Source organism: Mus caroli, chromosome 1, assembly GCF_900094665.2.
Source record: "Mus caroli chromosome 1, CAROLI_EIJ_v1.1, whole genome shotgun sequence".
Lineage (NCBI taxonomy): Eukaryota > Metazoa > Chordata > Mammalia > Rodentia > Muridae > Mus > Mus caroli.
Genome location: NC_034570.1, coordinates 32,897,820 through 32,920,899, shown reverse-complemented (window position 1 = coordinate 32,920,899; position 23,080 = coordinate 32,897,820). Strand labels below are relative to the sequence as shown.

At 44.8% G+C, this 23,080-nt stretch overlaps 1 protein-coding gene across 2 annotated transcripts in view; it reads left to right on the top strand.

Moving 5' to 3' along the window:
• Nucleotides 1-23,080, top strand: part of Aff3 (AF4/FMR2 family member 3) — a 442,217-nt gene that overhangs the window by 328,193 nt on the left and 90,944 nt on the right. For both annotated transcript variants that reach the window (XM_029480447.1, XM_021160510.2), the window contains exon 10: nt 20,514-20,565. In XM_029480447.1, the coding sequence (XP_029336307.1) occupies nt 20,514-20,565 (52 nt within the window). The remainder of the gene's footprint in view (nt 1-20,513; nt 20,566-23,080) is intronic.

Genomic DNA, 23,080 nt, shown 5'->3' with positions numbered 1-23,080 from the left:
GCCTCCACGTGCATGTACATACCCAGGCACACACATCTGCACACATGAATGCACACACATTCAATGTAAAGGGTAGCTATCCCGCCCTCTGCCCCCAATTGCATCCTGTCCATCTGAGGTGCAGTGGTTGCATCTTTCTGCTTACAGACGCTGCAGCAATCACACAGTGTGCTTGAGGAGCTAGATGTGAATAAAGCGACATGATGATGAAGCTTCCTGCAGCTCTTTCACGCAGCAAAGGCTGTATGAGCTCTTCTGTCAGGGTAACTTTACAGGCAGTTTATCTAGGCTTTTATCCATACCTTTCAGCAGAAAAATAATCAATTTTGTCTGGTGCCCTGACAAAGGAAGGGTGTGGACAGCTGACTGTGGTCCGAGGCTGTCATTTTAAGGGGCACTGCTATTCCTCTCAAAGGAGCTAGCTATGAGCATTTCCTAAAGCCTTCCTGCATGGCCTGGGGTGCTCCTCCAAGTCATTTCCCCCCAGATTCTGAGAGTTCTCTGAGCTACAATATATAACACGGTAGCTGATCACTTAGGTCCTCGCAGGTAATATATTCCAATGTCTTTGTTTCTTCCCTCCTGGCACAACAGTAAAATGTATAAGAAGCTGCAAATCCTCACATGGACATATAAAAATGAAGAAAAAGAAGGGATAAGTGGGATACTGAGCTACTGGGCTCTGAGTTGAAGAAATCTATTTGTTAACATAGCTGAGACGAGCCATGTTCACTTACAACAGAGAAAAGGGAGTTCAGAGGCATCCCTGCCTCCTCCATCCTATGTGGAGCCTCACACAAAGTCAGAAAGACATTCCCCAGGTTATTTTTCCTTCCAGCTTAAGAGTGCACATCCAGGCTCTCTGGGGAGAAGAATGTGTCCCTGTACATAGACGGAGGTCCCTGGCAGGACACGCCTGGTCATAGAAAAGCTAACGAAGGAACTGAATCAAGCTGTCAGCAACTGGAGCCATTGGTGTGAAATTCCCCTAGTGAGAAGGAGAACGTGGGACCTGGGCCCCCAATATAGGAAGGCCTGGTCTAGCTGGGCATGTGTGCTGTCCAACAGAGAGCCACCAACTACAGGTGGCTGTTAAGCACCTACAGTGCACAGTCTATAGACGAGGCTCAGTTGGTAGGAAGCCAGCCCAGTGCATAGAAAGCCCCAGTTCTGTCTTCAGCATTTCATCACCTCGAGCATTGACACATAGGCCTGGAATCCCAGACATCCAGAGGAAGTTCAGTGTCACCCAAAGAGTCATTCAGTTCCCGGCCAACCTGGGCTACCTAAGATGCTCTTTTAAAATAGGCAGTCTGAACTGAGATCAGACCAAGATGCGAAACTTGTCATATGAAGAAAATATAATCATAACACGGATCCTTTTTATTATATGCTAAAATAGTAATATATTCTCTGTGAGGTTAAATAAAATATATATGTAAATATATACATATATTTATTATCAATGGTTATTGGCTCCAGGGTACCAAAACCTACCTATGCTCAAACCTTTAGAAAATGGTATTTGTGTTCACTTAGAAGTGCTATACATCCTTGTGTAAGTGTCAAATAAAGTGTGTATGACACCTCATTCAATGTAAAGACTCCATAAATAGCTTATAATGCTATGTAGATATTAGGGACATAGGAAAATGCCCATCCATTTTCAGTAAAGATGTATTTTTTTTTAATTTACTATTCATGGTAGGTTGAACCCTCAGATCTAGAACCCATAGACTCAGCTGGCTATCTTCAAATTAATATCACTTTTTTTTTCTTTTAACATGCCTGCTAGAAATTTAAACCTTTATAGGAAGCTCACGTTATGTTTTGCCAGACAGCATTGTTCCCAAAAATTGGTCAGCATTTGAACAGACAGAGAAGAGACCATAGAAGCCAACCTAGCTTACGTCCAAGTGACTGCCAGGCATCCCTGGGGATGCTTGTCTGCTTGCTTGTCTGCTCACTTGTTTGTTTGTTTGTTTGTTTTGTCTTGAACCAGTAGCTCATCTATGCCAAGCTGGTCCTAGAACTCCATGTGTAGCCAAGGGTGATCTCAATTATCCTGCCTCCACCTCCCAAGTGCTGGGACTACAAGTGTGCACTGCCTTGTCTACTTTGTGTGCTGCTACAGATAAGAGCCAAGGGCTTCATACTCTGCAAGCACTGTGCCAACTGAATCACATCACAGCCCACTCTATGCTCTTAAGAGCCTCAGCACCATCATACGCCCACCTCCCCTCCCGTAGGCCTGCATGCTAAATTCCTCTGGCTGCCTCTGTGGGTTGCTAATCATGGCATACCAACGTGTCCCCTGCTTTACATCTGCTGGCCAGCTACTGGAGTAAGCATGTCTCTTTCTTAGTCAGAATTTTATTTTTAAGTCCTTAAAATCCTTTGAAAGTCCAAAATATCCCTCTCTTAATTTCCTGGCTAGAATGTTACAGCAAACTGTTCAGGAGTGAAAATGTAAATTGAACACAGAAAAAGACTGGGTTTTTCTGTAGGATGATTTAGCCAAAGCTGTAATGTGTGGGAAATAAAAGGGACTGTCTAGGTACTTTTCTTCTTTGCCAACCTTTGAGTGCAAAGAAAGAAAACAAAATAATTGTCCTAGCTTTTATATTACCTAAAATGTTTTTAATGATGTTTGGTTGAGGGATTTGGGGGTTTTATTTTGTTGTTGTTGTGTTTGTTTGTTTGTTTGTTTGTTGTTTGGTTTTATAGGTTGATGTTGTTTGGGTTTTTGTTTTGTTTTGTATTTTAGTGTTTTGGGGATGTTTATTTTTGTTTGTTTGAGTTGTTGTTTTTGTTTTGTTTTGTTTTGTTTTGTTTTGTTATAAGGAAAGATAGAGGACCTTGGATCTCAGAGTCAAGATGGCAGAACATGAGTCCATTTGCCTGGACTTCACAGTTATTGGTGGGATGACGGTGGAACCCTGTGCCTTGCATATGCATTTCCACTAAGCCATGGGTGATACCTCCATCCCCTGTCACTATGGAGCCTTGGGTGACTAAGCCCGTGCTTGCATCAAAGCAGTAACACTCCCTAGTTCTGTCATACTGTAAATCACCCTTTCAACTGTCCTTACTTAAAATCACCTTGACTTCTAAAAACTATCATTTTTTTAAACAGAAAACAATTATAGTTGCTCTAGGTAGTAAACTATTAAGGTTTTAATGTGTGGGCCATTTCCATATGCCGTTTAGAGTTGGCCACATCCTACTTACTATTTTTTTTCTGACACTGTCCTTGCTCTTCAGCACGCAGATATAGAAAGTAGAATTGAGCTCACAGAGAAAGAGAGAGAGAGAGAGAGAGAGAGAGAGAGAGAGAGAGAGAAAATCCCTGCCATGCACTAACACATTTAAGGTTGCACACTTAGACAATGATGCTGGCACAGTTAATTATGGAATCCTCGCCTCTGCTTCTGTCTCTTGTTCCACCCTGTTCCTTTCTATGTGGATTCAAAGCAGCCTGTGAGTTCACATTGATTTGGTTGGGGATTGGCCCGGCTGTTGAGTTCCTGCTTTGTCTGGGGCCCATGCTAAACTCTTGGAAAATAAATCAAATAATAAGCTGACATGGTGCCTAGAACTACATGTCCTGCAGAGGACCAGGCTGAGGTGTGAATGGTGGATCCAGCGTGGCTGGAGCTATGATTGACGTTCATAAAAATGGGCTCAGCTATGCCAGAGCCTATAGCTCCAAGCTTTTACATTGAGTCTCCTCGTCACCGACCTGGTGCCTGAAACCATGCCACCCCTAAAGGATTTGAGTGTTCAATGCATGATCTTGATTCTGAAGGAGTTTGAGGAAGAAGGGAAACATATCAGGGACCAGCCTGAGGAGATGGGAAGCAGAGGGAAAGCTGGGGTTGGAGGTGCTGGTGTCTGTCTGTACAGGATAGAGGAGAGATGTATAGACTGGGCCCTTGAGGTATATTATCAGACTGGAGTCTGCTCCTCTCCTCTCCTGTCCTGAGAACTCCCCAAACTCCTCCTGAACTCATCCTGTGTACATCACTCATGGGTCCCACACACAGCCCCATCTTCTACCTCCACAAACCAGTAACCTCTTCTAACTCTGCCATTAAGGGTAGTCAAGTGTAAGAATAAAGAGCATGCTGCTGGATGAAGGGGCAAGCCCAAGAGACGAGCAGAATGCACCATCCTATGTCTCTGCACATAGTAGGGCATCATGCCCACAGTGGAGCTCAGTAAGGACTAGAGCCAAGCTTAGCAGGTAGAGCTTGACCCTGGGAATGGGTCCCTCCATAGTTAAGTCCTCTTTGGATATGAACGGGAGAAGCCTTGATCTAAAAACAGGGAGGATGCACACCAGGGTAGCCAAGGTTGCCACAGCTCACTGTGCTAGAGCCAAGCTATTCCAACCTCACCACACCTATGGGCACCACTGCTGGTTCTTGAGGCTGAGTACCAGCCCTTGGTGGGATCCCTGAGGAAGTACTTGAGAAATGACCTTCAGGCTTTCCATGTTGCACATCCTGTTAGGCACTGTCAGGCGGGGAGTCCTTCCCTGAACACTAGGCATGAATTAAATATCTAATGACTGAGTCACTCCCTGGCAGTTAGCCTCCTCTCTCCCAACACTCCTCAGAGGGTAAAAGGAAGGAAACTCCACCATATATAAAGCCTGAAAAAACAAACTTCTTCCTACAAAGTCTTATGTTGTACTAGGAGAGTTTTAATCAGAATCTATTTTATTAAAGTCAAATTTCTTTACATGCCCAGGTGTTTCTGTGATGCGTTCAACAGTAGTGCACAATCATTCGGCCTTGGGGGAGCTACTTCATAAGTGTTGCACAGCCCACAGGGTCCTGGAGCTCTTGGCAGTGTTTGGGGGGGGGGGACCTTGCCATGAACACTGTAGACAGATCTGCCCAAGCACGGGCTGTTTTTAAAGTTGAGACAGTTGGTCAGTTTCTACTTTGTAACCATCAGTGAAGTCCTCCCTGTTCCAGGCCCTTTAGATGGGCTTGCGTAATTTACTGCCATTGTTTCTAGCTCAGTAAGGTAGACTCTAATAGTGTTCCATTCCGTTTGGGATCCTGGGTCAAGTTCTGTTCCATGTCTTGTCTCATGTCCTTAGGGTATATGAGGCAGTGGAGAGGAGTATACAAAATATATAATGTGTATGTGGGAAGTTAAAAAATGCATATATTGTTTTTAAAAATGCTAGTGCCACGGGGAAATCAAACCCCCAAAGAGTGAAATCTACGATGAAGCTATTTGTGTTCAGGAATAAAGACTGAGAACACACCCTGGGATTATATAGGCAAAGGCCGAGATATGGCTAGGGAATTTTATTAGGACATAGAAATCCACACAAATTACCTTGGAAATTCATTGGCCCTTTGGGTGCTTCAGGGAGCTGGCTCTCTCTGATTGGTGTGTGGCAGCAGTTACTGCATAAATCTCATCGTAAGGTCATATTTGGCAATTTTATTGGTACTTACTCCATAGAAATGGCCTCAAAGTAGAGCAGGCTTTTACATGGGGTTAGTTCTGGCTCCTTAAGTAGGTGTCTGCAACCCAAGTCTTCCTTTCTTGTGGATCCCCAGCTCCATTTTATCCAGGTGTGGCAGAGAAAGCTCCAAAGCTCCCAAGCACCAGAGACACAGAAAGGAGCAGGAAGATGCAGACAGTTACGGCTCAGCGGACTGGAGGACAAATAATTACAGTATAGGGTGCCAGGTGCACTGAGACATGTGTACAGTAGAGGGAGATTAATTCAGGTCGCTGAGCAGGGAGATGTGCCCTTTGGGCATCCTCTAAGTTAAGGAGAAAGAGGAGGCAGACCTCAGACAAGGGGAACACCTGACCAGATCCTGAGGAGAAGAGCCGTGAAAAGCTTGCACCAGTTCCGGTGTAGGCCAAGGGTGGGCACCAGGCTGCGGCGGCAGTGAGCTGAGGCCAGAAGCTGAGTGATGTGCGGTTAGATTTCACCTGGACTGTAAAACAATGAGAACTAGACCCAGAGGAATGACTAGAAGCAAGGAGAGAGGAGAAGAAGCTGTCACAAAGAGAGGGGGCATGTGATCTGGGGGAATGGGACAAGCACCTCTAGGGGCTGTGTTGTCTGCAGGAAGGAAGAGAGAGCTGTGCTGCTGAGCTCCACACTCAGAAGTGATGGTTGATTTTGAGTAAGCAGGTAAGGGGTTCCAATTTTAGGAGAATCAAGGTGAAAGCACTTCTAAGTACAGGTTAATTGCACAGTCAACGAATGTTGATTGTGTGGTTATTCTATGCTACACACTTTTCGAAGGAAGCCACAGAATATAAACTAGTGGCTGTAGCCTCCTGAAACCAAAGCCAGTGTCACTGGCCCGCGAAGCCAGCAGTTAGTGAAGGTCCTGCTGTCATATCTGGGAATAGACACGGAGACATAAAGAGACAGAAGAGGTCAAAATTGGCCCAGCAAGGGGATGGAAACTTCCGGGGCGTGGCCAGAAGGAGTAGATGCAATGAGGAGAATGGGAAGTCTCAGATAAGGAAAGGAGAAGACCAGGATTGCTGCAGAAACTGCAAAGCTCATGACACATAAAGAATGGCCAAGTGACCAAGCAGGGCAAGCACATGTCCATTTAATGTGACAGCTGAGGTCCTCAACAGCCTAAGTGTGTGTGCATGGACGTGTGGAGAACTGTGATTTGAAAAGAAATCTGCTCCTCTTGTCTAAAATCTGAAGGCTTTGGCCATGATTTTCAGCACTTCTGTAGGGGTAATGACAGCTCTTTTGTTTGCGTCTGTAGCCCAATACTTCTTATAACACCCGGCAGCTTGGTTCCTCCCGGCCCCCTTCCTGCATCTTCCAAAGGCAGCAAAGATTGTTCTGGTACTCATTAAAATCATTTTTATCAATTCTTTGGAGATGTCACACAGGGAATCTTTGTCATAGTCACCATTCTCAATCCCTTTGATCTCACCTCCATACCCGCCCAGCACTGAGTGTTCTTTTTTCCTATGGAGTCGTCTGTGGTGTGCACCTACTCTCCTGAGTGGAGCCTACCCTGGAGTGTTGTCAGCCCACCAGAGGTCAGTCACATCATTAAATAAAACTGACTCGCCCTCCCCCAACATCTATAAAATGCTCTTCAGCTAATGGTGTGATTTTTGTGCCACTTTCCCACCCCCCACCACTAGAACTTTGTCTGACCTGAGCTTGCCTAGGTCTTGTCCACGCTCCCATAATCTCCGCGGGCCCAAATGCACAACCTCCCCGTTGTGTCTGGAAAACATTGTTTCCTTGGAGTTGTCTATCATCTCTGGCTTTTATGATCTTTCCACTCCCTGTTCTGGGAAAATCCCTGAACCTTAGCGCCACCCCACCCCTAGAGAGGTACGATATGTATCATTTAAGGCTGAGTACTCTCTGGTCTCTTACTTTCTACACATTGACTGGCTCAGTGATTTTTGGAAACAATTGGCTAGCGTTGGTTTAAAAGCTATCATAGAAATTAAATATGGAAGAGGCTTGGGAAAGGGCTGGTGGTAGAGCCCTTGCCGAGCGTGCATGATGCTCTGGAATCCTTCACCACTAGAAAAACAAAACACACACACATGAGGGGGGTCGAATATTGATGTAGGAGTGATATAGGGAAGGGGGTATAGAAATAGACAGACACCTTACATAGAAGAATTCTAAATAATTTATGTAGGAACCAGTCCTAAAGTGGGTGAAGCATCTCTGTCTCCTTCTGTATGAATCTTGCTATGAATCTTGCTCAGGGTCTTCTGTGCGGACTGAGGAGGCATGAGAGCTTAGATTTAAGGAAGTGAAAAACCCTGATAGACGCCAACTCTGCTGTAGTGAAGCTCACCATCAAGTGCTAAGGCACGCTGACCACATGCTGCTCTCGATAGGATGTGGGAAGAATGGCAGTTTACCTCTGAGGTCATGCTCTCTATCTAAGTGTAAACAAAAGAAAACCAGCATATAAGCCAGATGTGGAGCATTGTGTTAAATATACAGCCCCTCTCCTCAGGACAGTCAAAACGTTAAAAACCCACGTTTAAGAAGCCATCACAATTAAGAGGATTCTACCAAGGCAGGATGACTAGATACACCATTCTGAGCTATGGCTTACCTGTGTGAGCTCAGGACAGAAAGGGAACATTAGATCCAAGAGCTAGGGCTTACCTGTGAGCTCAGCACTTAGGAGGCTGAGGCAGGATGAGTTTGAGGACAGCTCAGTTAGAGAGAAACATACTGCCCCGCCCCCCATCCCAAGGTGGGGGACCATTAGGTAACAAGTAAAAACTTTGAAAATAGGTGTAGACTTAAGTTGGTATGTCAATACTAGCTCATCTGTGGCAAATTATCGTCAGCATTAGATCTAGGCAGTAATGGAAATCGGTACTGAGTGTGAACAGTCCTGTCAGGGATGTAACTAATGCACCGGTGTCAACGGCCATCTTGGCGTAGCTCTATTGATGGTAACCACGCTCAGAGCACATGAGCCTGTAGGGAAAAACACAATGCTTATCAGTAATGTGTTGATTAGCATATCATTCCTTTGAATACTGCTAACTGGAAATCAGTGGTTGCTTCTGATGCTCACACTCATACTGCCCTGAAGACAGGGCATCCTAACAGGTATCACTGTGGCTGTAGGACTCTATATGTAGGACTCTATATTCTGAGTCTAGTATTCCACACTTAGAACATTCAAGGAACTCTCGACGGAGCCAGGGGCGGGTCTCAACATGAACATTGCTTGCCACAGAAGCACAGGGACGTGTACTCAGGTGTCAGGCATCTATGTGGCAGCTTTCCCTGTCAGTCCCAGAGCTCAGGAGGCGGGGACAAGAAATCCCCAGAACAAAGTGGTTAGCTAGGCTAGCTGAATCTGTGAGCTGAGGCTGAGACCCTGCCTCAGTATATAGGTATATCAAGGCCAGTACCGATGTCAGGTAGAAGCCGGTGACGCTGTGCTCTCAGCAGGGCAAGTGTCTGTGCTAAGGACCCATGAGAGGTAATGTTGCATGCCATCCATCAGGCATGCCCATCCCTGCATCCCCATCAGACCCTCAGGGTCATGGCTAAGAGCTCTGCTGCAGTGAGATAAGACACAGATTCACTCGTCCACCCTCGGAGTTCACACTGCAGCTGAAAAGCCCCAGCACCGTCTTTCCTCCAGGATCACTGTGGCTGTTGCTGGGGCTTTATTTATTCATATTTTCTACAATTGTAGGTTGCAAAAACTTAGAGACCTGTTAGAATGTGGCAGAATGTGAGTAGCCCCTCAAGATGCAATGTGATTTCTCACAACCAGGGCCAATGGTATAGGGCATAGAGAAATGTGTAGCCATGGGCAGGAAGGAGACTCATGCTAGGCCATAGGGTCGACACTCAGTAAGAAATATGCTAGCTGAAGCCCTGAGTGCTAGAGGGTACAACGTGTGCCTAAAATGAAAAGTGTTTTCAAAGACAAGCTTCACCCATAGATATTACTTAACGTTGGCCTTAAAGCAATTGATTTTCTGCTGTTTTAATCAAAATGTATTTCTCAAGATTCTCGACTCATCAAAAACAGGGAAAGATAAGCATTTCTGAACTGTGACCCTGTCTGTTTTACTTCCTGCTCCCTGCCCTCCATCACTGAACAGACCCACATAGGCAGGATTCATGCCTTGCCTTCCAGTATGATGGCCGTGTTCATCAAAACTGCCGGATGCTTTTCCTAAGCAGCAGCATGGCAGTGCTCTTCCACTGTCGGGATCCATCCCAGAGATCCAAATGCCCACTGAAAATCTTCTGCCTGATTTCTTCTCCTGCCACTTAAGAGTTTTCTCAGCACTCTGGAAGTCCAAGAGATGGATATATAAAAATGTGGGATGGGTAACAAATGACTCCTGCTGTAGCTGTGTTCTCCTTAAACCCAACATAGCTGGTGCAGAACCTTGAGGTGCGAATTAAGGAGACTTCAACCGGTCTTGGGACGCCCTGCTTCCAACCCTGTAGTAAGAACCTTGTCTGTAATAGATGGAACAGAATTTCTATATTTACACAGACTGTTTGATGTGTTCTCTTTTTCCATAAGCTAACACCCCACCTTCAAAAGATGCTGGAGAGTGATTCCTGTTGACTGAGCTATCATACTTCCTATGGCAAGAGCCAGCTGTATATATCTGATACTGGGCTTAGGACATTTAATATAGCTGACCTCATTTTCGAGTCTATTCCCTTTATTTTTTTTAAGTGCTGAATTAGTCCTTCTCTAGATGAGGGGTTTTTTTTTTTCTTTCCTTCAAATTGTAGTTTTATATATTCAGGCCACCTGGATTACTTTCATAATGAAAGAGTCTGGAAGTATCAGACATAATATGCAACATATTACAAGAGTGTTAACATTAAAGCCGAATTCATGCGAATGCCTTAGTTAGAGGATCATATACCAATCTCCAAGTCCAATGAATGGCTAATGGGATGCATTCTCCTTAATATGGAGCATGAAAGTCTTTTTCTCCTCTTTACATTTAAATGACAAGCTTATTACATTGCAGCAGAGAGGATTAGTGGATCATGTAAAAGCTGCCAAGTCGTAAGAAGCAAAAAGTCCTGAGGGGTCTGTAGTCTAGGACCTAGACCGTTGGCTGGGTGTGTCTCAGCAGAATCCAGTTCCAGACCGGTTCCCAGCACAGACTCCCCACAGAATAGGACAGAGTTGTTGGACTGCTTCGATGGATCTTGGTTGGTTTGTTGGTTGATTAGTTGGTTGGTATTTTGAGACAGTATCTCTTTTAGCCCAAGCTGGCCTCAAAAAATGCTAGATAGTAAAGGATTTCCTTAAACTCCTGATCCTCAGGTCTGCCCCCGGCCCCTGCCCCTGCCCCTCCCCCTACCTTCTGCTCCCCGCCCTCTGTCCTTTGCCCCTGTCCCTGCCTCTACCAAGTGCTGGGATTTCAGGTCTCTGTGACCACAGTGAGCATTTTATGAAATGTAAATGGCCTCATGAATATCCAAAACATGGAGGTATTCTCAAGATAGAGCTGGGGAACATACAAATTAAGTGGGTTCAGGGATTGGAAAGCCTTATTTTTATAACTTTAGGCCTTAGCTATCAGAACTTTCCTCATGACATGGGTATATTAGTTACTTTCTTGTTATGCCAGAAATCCAGACAATTTAAGGGATAAACGAATACAATGTATCCTAGTAGGGATGGGTGCTGTTGTTCCTTCCCATCTTGAATATCAAGAAGCAGGGGGATACAGAATCAGGGTAATGGTTATATCTGTAGGGCCTGCTTAAAGGCCTTCTGCTAGCCTTGTCCCAGGAGTTCCTCAGCCTCCCATGGCACTGCCAGCCAAGGACCAAGTATTTCCATACACCACCCATAGGGAACATTTCTTACCCAAACCATTATAGCCGGTGACTCTCCCAGCAGAGTTAACATCGATATAGCCTGCATGGTGAGTGGACTGTGTGCCTGCCATGACCGTACAGAAGCAAGAGGATCAGAAGCTCGGGAATCTCCTTTGATACGTGGCTCGCTTAAGGGCAGGCTGGAAAGGACACCCGAGAATTTGTAAGCAGACACAGAAGAGGATTGCAGGACACTGGACCCTCACAAGCCAGAGAGTAAGCCTACAAGGTAGGAGAGCAGGGCCATGATTGCCTGCCAAGGAAAGAAGACATCATATTCATCACCTCACAAGGTTTCTTTTCTGACTGACCCCAGTCAACAGTGAGCCATTTGAAGACAGAGACTTCTGCAACTTGATGCTTTTAGCTCCTAAAAATGTGCTCTTTGGAAATGGGGAATAAATTAGCAGTCTATGATCTGTGCTAGAAACAATAAAAATGGGCCTAAATTATAGCCATTACAGTGTTAATATGGAGTGGCTGATAAAATACCTGTCAGAATATCCAGTGATTATGAGTGGCCACTGTGTGTCGTACACACAATAATGTGCATCGTTTGTCCCCTGAGTAATCCTCACAGCATTTCTAGAAGGGAAATGGTTTCGGTTTACTGCCTTATAGATCAGGAAACTGAGGCAGAGCAGTCTTAAGTTCTTTGGACAAGGACACATAACCAGTGGGAGGTAGATTAGGGATATAAAGAGTGCATCAGGCTCCCTGCTGCCGACCTCTTCCTGGTTATTATACAAGCAGGTCAGAGTTTGATCTAGACAAGAGAAGCCACTGTAGGCATTGCAAGCAGGAAGACACTAACATGAAGAATTAGTAGCTTCCAAACTCATCAGGTGGGCTAGGAAACCTTAGGTCAGGGAGCCAATGGGGCAAAGTTGGTAATCAGAGAGTCATTTTCAGAGAAGCAATAAATGCAAGGAACTGCAGAATCCTGCTAACAATAATCTCAGATGCCTATGGTGCCTGCAGGTATTTTTTCACAGGGATGCTGGGAGCTACTGCAGAAGTCACAGCAGCCATGTGCTACAGCTGATACAGCTGCTTCTCTGCCCTGGGAGCAACAGTGGTTGTTAGTCTCTGACCTTCCAGGCACCTTCCAAGTGCCTCTCAGTGGTGACACCTAAATAAAAACCATGCAAAGGTCGGCTTTTGGGAATTGTAGTCCCCAGGCCTCTGGCCCTGTGACAACAGAAGGAATGGCCATGAGGCTCCACATGCCTGAAATGCTAGATGCTGAAGATGTGATATTCCAAGTAATCTCTGTGTTGTCCCAGAAGCTGAAGAGCGGGCCAGGAGATAATGCAGATTCTCCTGTGCCACCTGTAATTCCTGAAAACAACTCTTGCAGAATTCGAAATTACATCACAGTCTCTCAGCTAATTAGTTGGTAATGATGAGGTCATGCGTATCCTAGGCTCTGAGGAAACATAGCATTGTCCTTTTCTTCCTTACTTTAAAATGCCAGAGGAAAGCCGGGTGTGGTGGCGCACGCCTTTAATCCCAGCACTCGGGAGGCAGAGGCAGGTGGATTTCTGAGTTCGAGGCCAGCCTGGTCTACAAAGTGAGTTCCAGGACAGCCAGGGCTACACAGAGAAACCCTGGCTCGAAAAATTTAAAAAAATAAAAATGCCAGAGGAATGGAACTGAGGGGCGTTGTGTGCTAAGCAAGTTCCCTACCACTGAGGCATGTATTATGGCATCCCAAGCCATAATGCATGCTTATTCAAATATTCTATTATTTAAACAGAAGGTGAGGGAAAGGTAGAGTCAGGTGAGTCAATATACAATTCCAACATGCATGGTGTGCTAGTTATTCACAAAATTATGTACAGAATGAGCCATTTATCTGTCAGTGAGTTAGTGGTAGCGTCTGTACAAAAGTGAGATTGTTATCTGGTAGGAATTAAGACCATGAGTCTCAGCTGCTCAGTCGGTTTAGACTTTTGTAACAGAATATCTTAGAAAGAATTTTAGACTAAGTAGGTTATAAACAACGACAGGCTAAGCAGTTCAAGGGCAAGGCACTAGAGGGGCCTCAGATAGGTGTGCACTCTCTAGGTCGCAGGTAGCACCTGTTGGTCGAGGCCTCGTAAGATAGATCTCTTTGGGCACTTTGCTTCTTGGTATGGTGTTGCTAAGAACTGGAGGTTGAACCTAGGGTCTTGTTCATGATACACAAGCAGTCTACCACTGTGCTGCATGCCCAGCTCTGGGATCCTTTGTAAGGGAAGAAATCCCATTGATGATAGCCCTCTTCTCATTCATAACTATCACCTCTCAGCACTGGTGATTGGGTTTCAACTAATGGATTGAACACTGTACCTTATCAAAAATATTGATGCCTGTGGCCAGTCCAGCAAAGCCAGAAACTAGAGGGATGTGGCCCTCGAATCAGTATGTTTAGAAGCACTGCAGTCTACACTGACCCTTCACTGCACACCCCTGCAAGGCCGTGGAGTTGACTTAACACTTTTACCTACATTGTCTCTTTTGAATCTTGACTGTCATCTATCCCATTTTGTTAATGGACAAACTAAACCTTAGAAGCATGGACATTATCCAAGGTCAGGAGCTGTCCTTTAGGTCTTCTGATGCAGTCCGTGTCATCCTGTTGACAGTGGCTCTTAACCCTTGCTACAGTTTAGAGTCACCGAGGGAACTTTGAAGTCTGGACACCCAGCTTGCACTCCAGATCTGTTAAGTCAGAGCATGCGGGAACAGTAGAAGCCAGCATCAGTAGTTTTAAAAATTCCCAAATGGTTCCAGTGTGCAGTCAAGCTTAACAGTGGCTGTGTCATGGTGTTCTCAAAAGCTGTGACATAGCCTAACAGTGGCTGTATCGTGGCATTCTCAGAAGCTGGAATATAGTGTCATGGTGTTCTCAGAAGCTGTGATATAGCTTAAAGTGTGAGTTTGCTCACTGAGAGATTATGGTTTTTCCTCCTTCCTAGTTCTACCAGCTTACCTGTTCAAACAAATCCTTTCATGAGGGACTCTCTTCACATGTCAGAAACAACGAAATGCAGAGGCTGGCATTTCAAGCCCAAAAAGCAAATCTTATCCTAAGTGTATATGTCCTTCCTAACGTCAAGACGCCCTTACTGTCAGGAGCTACCACTTAAGCAGATCATTAGCAAACAGAACAGGTATCAAGCTTATTAATTAACTGACAGTAGCTAATATTCAACATCAAAGACTAGAGCTAGATAAATATGTATGTCTATCCCTATGATGAAGTACAGGTTCCTCTTCAGCAAGGATCGAGTAAAGAGGTGTCCATCGTTGGATCTGTATGGCCGAGAGCATTTTATATCCCTAGCCTGGACCTCTGAACTCTGCTCCGTTGTCTGCCAAGGAAAGGGTCATATTCTTACACGTGCCATGTTTGCATCCACTTGTCTTTAGAAACTCAACCCTTTAAGACCAGGAGCACCAGCTTGAAGACTCATTTTCTAGAAGTCGGTGTAACAAAGATCGGAATTTTAAAATCATCTTATGGAGAAAGCATTTCCTGTTAAAGTGTTGTTTCTAAGCCCCTGTTGTCTTTTGATAGAAACGATAAAGTATGTAGCCCCCCCCCCTTTTCCTGTAATTCCTTCAGGAAGAAGCGATTTTAAAGTCTAATGTGTTTGGGCAATGCGATCTTAATCGCTATGCTCTGCGTTGCCCTAAATGGAAAAGATGGAGTGTCTTCATGTGTTCATAAGCACACAAATGGCATGTGGCACTCATTGGGAAGAACTATAGGGTGCTCAAGAAAAGAGGGCCCCTTGTCCCTACCTTCTTTTCAAACCAATTCGCTCCTGCCTCCCAGCTCCAGCGACTAGAATTCTAATTCCAAGTGAAAAGAGCAACCAAAGACACACTTGGAAATACACAGCCAAAAGAGCAGAGAATTTCAAATAACCTCAGTGCTTTACTGTGCACCTTTATTACACCCCAGAGTGAGGAGAGACTCAAGCTCAGGTAAGAAGTGTGCAGACTCCCTTGCCAGGTGCTCAGAATCGTACAAGATGTGTTCACAAGGCTGCCTGCTACTCTGGGTATCTAGGACATGCCCCCTAAATTCGTTGTCCAAAGCCCGCACTTCCTGCCGTCCCTTGTAGTAGTTGTGTTGGTTTCTATTTCCAGGCGCTTCTGTGATATCAGAGCATACATTGTGGTGTGTCAGGCATAGACTCACTGGGTTAATACCAAGATGAACTGCTGACATAGTTGACTCAGACACTGTGAGTGCCAGGATGCTCACACCCAAAGGGAATAGTCAGTGGAAATGTGCCTTCTGCTCCTCTCTCAGCTGCTACACAGTTTTCAATGATGTCACTTCCACAGGCCTGCCCCAAGCACCCTATCAGTCAGTGTAAGAGAGCTGGAAGAGAGACAGAGTGCATGCTGGGAATTTGAGCACCCTCACCTTCTGAAAAAAAAAAAAAAAAAAAAAGGAAGTGTTACCTAATACCTACAAGTACCTGTTGAGCACTTAAAATATATATGCTATAATACAGAAATATCATATTGACACAAATAAAATCTCACCTACTTATTCTTAATATCACTATTGGAAAATGTCTCACTTTATTTCTTCGGTTGAATGGCTTGAATGATGGCTGCAAAGGCTTACCTCAAGTCACTAGTAACAGTCTTCAAGAAGAGACACACTAAATATTCACTATACAATCTGCTAATGTAATGCTTAAGAAATAACCCTCAACTTAGTAGCTCAGGGCAATATCCTTTATGTTTTTGTTTCATGGGTGAAGAATCTGAGAGTGGCTTAGCTGGGTCTTCTAGCTCAGTGTCTATCATGGGCTGCAAACACCACACAATACCAACCAGGCTGTGGTCTTCCCACGTCTTGACTGGAGAAAGATCTACCTCCAAGCTTACCACTGTGGATACTGACCGGATTCAGTTCCTTATAGGCCGTTGGGCTCAGAGCCTTGGTTGCTTGTTGTTATTAGCCAGTGGCAGCCATTCTCCATAAAGCAGTCATACCATGATGGCTTGCTTTATCAGAGCAAGCAATGAGAGGAACAAAGCAAACACCCAGCATCCAACAGACGTTACCTGGTCTCCACACCCTTTCCCATCACCTCTGCCCTGCGCTGTCCGATAAAGACCATAAAGGCCAGTCACCAGAGCAGTACACTCCAGAGCAGGCATTGTGTAAGGGAGGAAGCAGACGGAGGCAGAGATCACGGAGATTGGTGCATCCAGGGCAGACTGTGAGACTTCAGCTAACATCGCAGTCATTGCATGTGGTTGTTTTGTCAATGTGTGGATACATACACTTATCCAATGTTCAGTATCTACACTGACTTTCTAATGCATGGAGAAACCACAATCACTGGTAACTGGGGAGGTTGTCATGAATGGGGGCAAGGACAGAGGGAGAGATTTAACTAAATACTTTCCTATGTGGGAAGTTTTAAGGTGTGTTGTGTGTGTGTGTGTGTGTGTGTACATGTCTGTAAGATAAAACCACACCAAACCAAAAAACAAACAAATGAAAAAAATCACAAGCACAAATGGAGTTCTTTTTTTGTTGGTCAACTATTCCTGGGCATGTGGCCTACCCCAGAATGTGTGTTGAGACATCACAGGGCACTCCATTAGAGAAAATAGATTTCTCTCATTCCCAGCAGGTATCGATTGCAAGTGGTACTAAATGGTTTTATGTCAACTTAACACAAGTTAGAGTCTTTTGGGAAGTAGAAGTCTTCATGGAGAAAGTGTCCCCACCTGATTGGCCTGTGGGAAAGTCTTTTGGGCATTTTCTTGATTTATGATTGATGTGGGAAGATGTAGCTCACTATAGGAGGTACCATCCCAAGGTTGGTAATCCCAGATGATATTTGAAAGTACACTAAGCAGGCCACAGGAAGCAAGCCAGTAAGCAGCAGTCTTCCATAGCCTCTGCATCAGTTACTGCCTCTAGCTTCCTACCTTGAGTCCCTGGCCTGACTTCTCTCTGTGATGGTCTACAAGCTGTAAGATGAGATAAACCCTCTCCTCCTTTAGTTGCTTTTGGTTGCGTTTTATCACTTCTGCGTAAACTCTAAGATCCAGGCCATTGTGAAATACTAGTTTCTAGAATGGACATTTGCATATGCAAATCTATTTCATGAAGATTCATACGAACTGTCTCCGAACAGACATAGGCATAATGAATTCATAGTCAGATCTCAGACAGGTGGAGATGGTGGCAGCTCCTGCTGTAGAAACAAATCTGAAAATCAAATGGTGTGATTAAAACTCAGATTTGTTTTAAAGCCGTTAATAGGGAGCAAAATGAAATGAACTTTAAATAAAAGACTGAGGTATCTTTGCAGAGCCTGAAATGGCAAGTGTGGCCAGGAAATCCAGCCAATTAAAGGCTCTGCTCCATGGAGCAGTGTCGGTACACCCTAAGGAGGAGGCACTTGCTGGGTGGGTCAGCAGCTCCGACAGAGCTAAGTAGAGAGCGGTGTGCACCTGTTACGGGCTGTTGTTTCTGCTCTGAGATTTCAAGAAAGTAAGCACAGCTACAGTGTAGCTGTTTCTCATGCTTCTCAAAGACAATGATGCTTGGGACTGGAGAGATGGCTCAGCCGTTAAGATCTAGCAACCACATGCTAGCTCACAACCATCTGTAATGGGATCCGATGCCCTCTTCTGGTGTGTCTGAAGTCAGTGACAGTGTAGTCATAGAAAATAAATAAATAAACCTTTAATCTGCTTTTAAAAAGAGAGACGACAATACTTATGGAAGTTAGGTAGTCAAATGTTAAATTGCAAAGATTGTGGCCAAGTCTTTCTTGTGAGAGTGCTGAGTTTGCTGACAAATGGAGTAGGTGCCTATGGTAGGATTACGGAGCCAGAACATGAAGATTTGGAAGCACTGAGATGTGGATGTAATGACACAGCTGCCTCCAATGGCAAGTGGAAAGGAACCGGCCCTAGAAGGCAGTGTGCATTCTGCGATGGTGTGTGTTCTACTCAGTGACTGCAGGAGTCAGTACATGTCAGCAATTGTCGGCTTTCCCCTCACTTCCAGAAAGGGGACAGTCTGTGTGAGGCCAACACCAGACAGATCTGCCTCTGGTGACCCCTCTCTCCTTCTGTGGAAGGAGGAGCTCGTTAGCCAGTATCTTCAAACGTGCTGACCCCTGTACTTAGTAGTAGCATGCTATGGTAATGATAAGAAGTTGTTGTCTTGGTCTGGCTCACAGAGTAAGCTTGTAACCAAGCCTGATGATCTGAGTTCAAACTCTAGAACCCACATGGTAGAAAGAGACAACTCCTGCAAATTGACCTCTGTGATACACATACCAGGCGACGTGCTCTTGCACACAGGCATGCATACCCACATCCTGTCTGTGTCATAGATTTAGTCACTGCACCCCATTCTACTGTGTGACCCACCACTGACTCCAAAGGGCAGACCTCCCTAGATACTGGGCTGGCAGACTTGATTTCTGCCTTCTTTTAGACGCTAAAGCATCTTACCCCACTGTAGTCACAAAGTAGCAACATTGGAAGAAGGCTTGAGCAAGAGCACTTGGCCTAGTTGCAGGCTTCCTTGTGACATCTTTGTATCTCAGTTTATTTATCCATATGGGTTACTTAGACATTTAGAAGCCCTATTGCTTCATTGTCAAAAAGTATAGTTGTCCCTTGATGTCCATGGGGGAATGGGTTCTAGGACCTTTCTCTGAGTCCAAAATCTTTGGACACTCTAGCCCATACTGTAAAATCTGTGGGTGCTCTGGTCCCTTCTATAAAATCTGTGGACTCTCTGGCTCCTTCTATAAAAACTGTGGATGCTCTAGCCCCTTCAGTATGCATTGGATTTACATGTAACCAACTCACATCCTCCCATGGCTTTCAGTTTTGCCTAGAGCACCTAGAACACCTAATGCAATATAAATGCCTCCTTCTGCCCCATGCACAGGAGACAATGGCCCCAAAAGTGCACTTGTTCAATTGCAGTTGTTACTCCAAATTATATTGATCAAATAAAGAAATTTTTCTTCTTTGTGAGATGAGAGAAACAAATTTACTTCTTAGTCTCATGGAACCTAAATCAGGATCTCCAACATGGGCACCATAAGTCACCTACCCAAAAACGTAGACACTTCAGGAAGAACTGACCCCATGCCCTGACAACCACAGTTTACCCACAAAGTCACTGAAATAGCATTGAAGTTACTATAAAGGTATCTGCCTATGATAGGCCTATAACCGACCCTTATGGCCATAAGCATATTTGGTTGACTTCAAGGAAGACATTGAGGTCTTTAAGCACAAGAGCTTGACAGCTTCCAAACCAGTGTCTGAAGCCCTGGGCTCTGTGCCAGTGGACTCTCCCTGCTCTGAGGCAGAGCCATTCTGTGTGTCCAGAATACATTTTAGAAAGTGCATGTCTGAGCAAGAGTCCCTTGGCAATGGACAACTCTGAAAATTGCTATGCTGAAGAACTGGTCAAAGCATCACTGATAAGAACCATTCTTCCCGCTAAGAACGTTAGGATACATATTCCCTTTTCTCTGTCCACCATTGGCCTTCATGGACTCACTACTTGTGTCAGGATGCATGGTGGTGGCTGGTGACCTGTGGAAAGGGCCCTTGTAGACTCTTCAGAAGTGTCCTGCTGTTCATTGCCTTGTACTCAGAAGATCATGGAGGAGACAACTTCTCCAGCCCTTGGGCTGTCAGAGGGCCTGTATGAATGTCATGTGACTAATGGCTGCATGACCCTTAACAGAATTCTGTTTGCCCTTCCTCTGTCTTTACCATGAGCATTCCCCAACAGGCCAGAGGACCCAGCTGGGCTCCAAAGCCTGGAAATCATTGAACAAGCACTTGGGGAATTTAAACTTCCCAGGGAGCAGCCCCTGTTTGGTTCTGTTTTTCTAAAACTGCCAACTCAGAAGGAGGCCATCTCATCCTGAGATTGTCAGGAGGGTTAATGTCTATGATGTGACTATCTGTTCTTCCCTAAGTACATCAGGGAGAAACTACATATAGTATAAGGGTGTGAATAGAACTTAAACACAGACCTGAAAGATGATGTTTCAGTATTGAAAGACTTTGACTCTAAGTGTCCGAATTTCTTTGTCCCTTTCAGAACTCTGGAAGACGACCTTAAGCTAAGCAGTGATGACGAAGAGGGTGAGCAGGTAAGGCTTTCTCATGTGTAGATGAGGCACGGATGAATGGATACAGACACTGAACCAAGCTGGTCTTCCATACTGGACACTGTGCTGCCATTGATGGATTTCTGTGTGTTGGTCCAGTCTGCTGAAATGTCTTGAGCTCAGTTCCCATTAAAGGATTTCAGTCTGTGACTTTTGTTTTTAATGGCATAGACCATTAAAAACATTGTTTTGTTTTGTTAGAAACAATCATGTTTCTAACAAAACTAATAGAATCAGGCTTCCCTCAGAAATAGATCCTCCTCCCTCTCCCCTTCCTTCCTTCCTTCCTTTCTTTCTTTCTTTCTTTCTTTCTTTCTTTCTTTCTTTCTTTCTTCCTTCCTTCCTTCCTTCCTTCCTTCCTTCCTTCCTTNCTTTCTTTCTTTCTTTCTTTCTTTCTTCCTTCCTTCCTTCCTTCCTTCCTTCCTTCCTTCCTTCCTTTTCTTCTTCTTCTTCTTCTTCTTCTTCTTCCTCTTCCTCCTCCTCCTCCTCTTCCTCCTCCTCTTCCTCCTCCTCTTCCTCTTCCTCCTCCTCCTCCTCTTCCTCCTCCTCTTCCTCCTCCTCTTCCTTCTTCTGGCAAAGATAACTGGCCTTCTCGAGATCAAGCATATGACCTTACACACATTAGCATGCAGCGAGGAGGCCGTAGCATTAAATATTGAGAAGCCTTATACAGACATTATTAACAGTGAGAAGGAATGAACACAGAGGTGCTCGAAGATGATGAATAAAAAATAATCAGGCACAGTCTCGGCTGTTTGTCTGAAATGATAAACGCGCTGCAAATAGTCTCCCTGGCTGTTGATTCACCAGCTTGAGACATCAGTCAGGGGGGCTATAAATAGTCTTCTGATCAGTCAGTTAAGGTGAAAAAATACCCGCTTAGCATTCATCACGTTTGCTTCTGCATCTCGGGGAATCGTTTTTACTTTAAAGCAGATTTCAAGAGCACTAGAGACAGATTCCCCTCCACTTCCTTCATCTGCCCCACCAGCTACACTGTTGGGTTTGGATGAACAGGACAGGTTAGGAAGACAATTTAGAGAGTTCTCTTTTTTATGTCATCTTCATATGTTGGGCTAAATGTATGTGCCAGTCAATGGATTTTTTGAAATGGTGAACTTGATTCAGAGGTATCGTGGAGTGTTGTGCACGTGATTTGCTGTCTAGACATGCAAATACAAATAATATTTATAGATGGGAGGCCAAAGTCAGTGGAGCATGGGATGGGGGCAGGGAAGACATGCTCCTCCTCTTTGTGAGACAAACTAAGGCACATGGATGAGCCAGGACTCCGTGAACCTGGGAACCTGGTTGGCAAACCGAGAGCGTCCCAGGAAAGGGAGGTTAGCGGGGCAGAAGGGGCCTCAAGCTTGGAGACCTTTAGCAGTGGGATGATTTGTTTCTAGATGTCTAACGCCGGCAGTCAGACACCTCAGCAGCCACAGCAGAAATTCATTTCTAATTTTGTTTTCTCATCTGTGCGAGCGACTAAGAAGAAAATGATTTCCTCTCTGTGTGTGTTTTAAGCCACTGAGAGGCTCAGCTAGGTACCAAATGGGTTAAGCCTTCTCAAGCATGCAATCTGTGTATGGCTTCTATTAGAAAAAGGATTCACGGGCTAAAACAGTTCCCAGAACTATTTGCAGGAAGTACTTCCAGTGAAGACGCAATTTAAGAAACTCATCAGCGTTGAACTGTCCCATCCTCTAAAGGTACACAAATCATTTGCTCTGCTGTCGGCTTTCCAGTCTACACGGGCGACACTGTACTCTGAATATACGTGTCGGACTGTTTGTTCTCGCTTTTCAACCGGACCCTAGTGTGTGTCTCACTCTTTTCATACAAGAAGCTCTCGGAATGAATTGATTTTTATACAGTAATTCCCTAACTCATCAACAAGACTCCAGACAGTGGGGTTTACATATGATAATTTAAGTTAAATTGTTAACATTAATTAGATTAAGTTGTCCTATTTGGGTCCAAAGTATACTCTTGTATAGTCACAAAATTGTGACTTCCCCACTCTTTTTACTATTAGATTTATTGGACAGTTCTATGCATGTATATACTGTATTCTGTTTATTCTGCCTTGCACCATGGTGAGCTCACCTTTTGACTCAGCTGAAGACAATGATGATGTCCCCTTCCCCCTAGATTCCATCCATTGCCACCAGTTCATCAGGAAAAAGATGGGGACCCTTGAGTCCTACCTAGCCCATGATTGGCTGTTGGCAGGCCCGTTCCCAGCTTAGGCTACTGTAGCTGCTGCAGGATCGTGGGGTTTGTGATGGGTAGCTTACACCCGGAAAGTAGTGCTTGACCTCCTACTCCCTGACTTCCAGCTTGATATTCTTTCCTCCCTGTCTTCCTCAATGCTCCCTGAGCCTTGGAGGAATTCCCCTACTTTTAGAAAAAGACTAATGATAAGACCTCCCCCTGAAAACATGTAGTCTACATGTATATGAAACACATTTTATTTCTCTGACACCAGGAGACA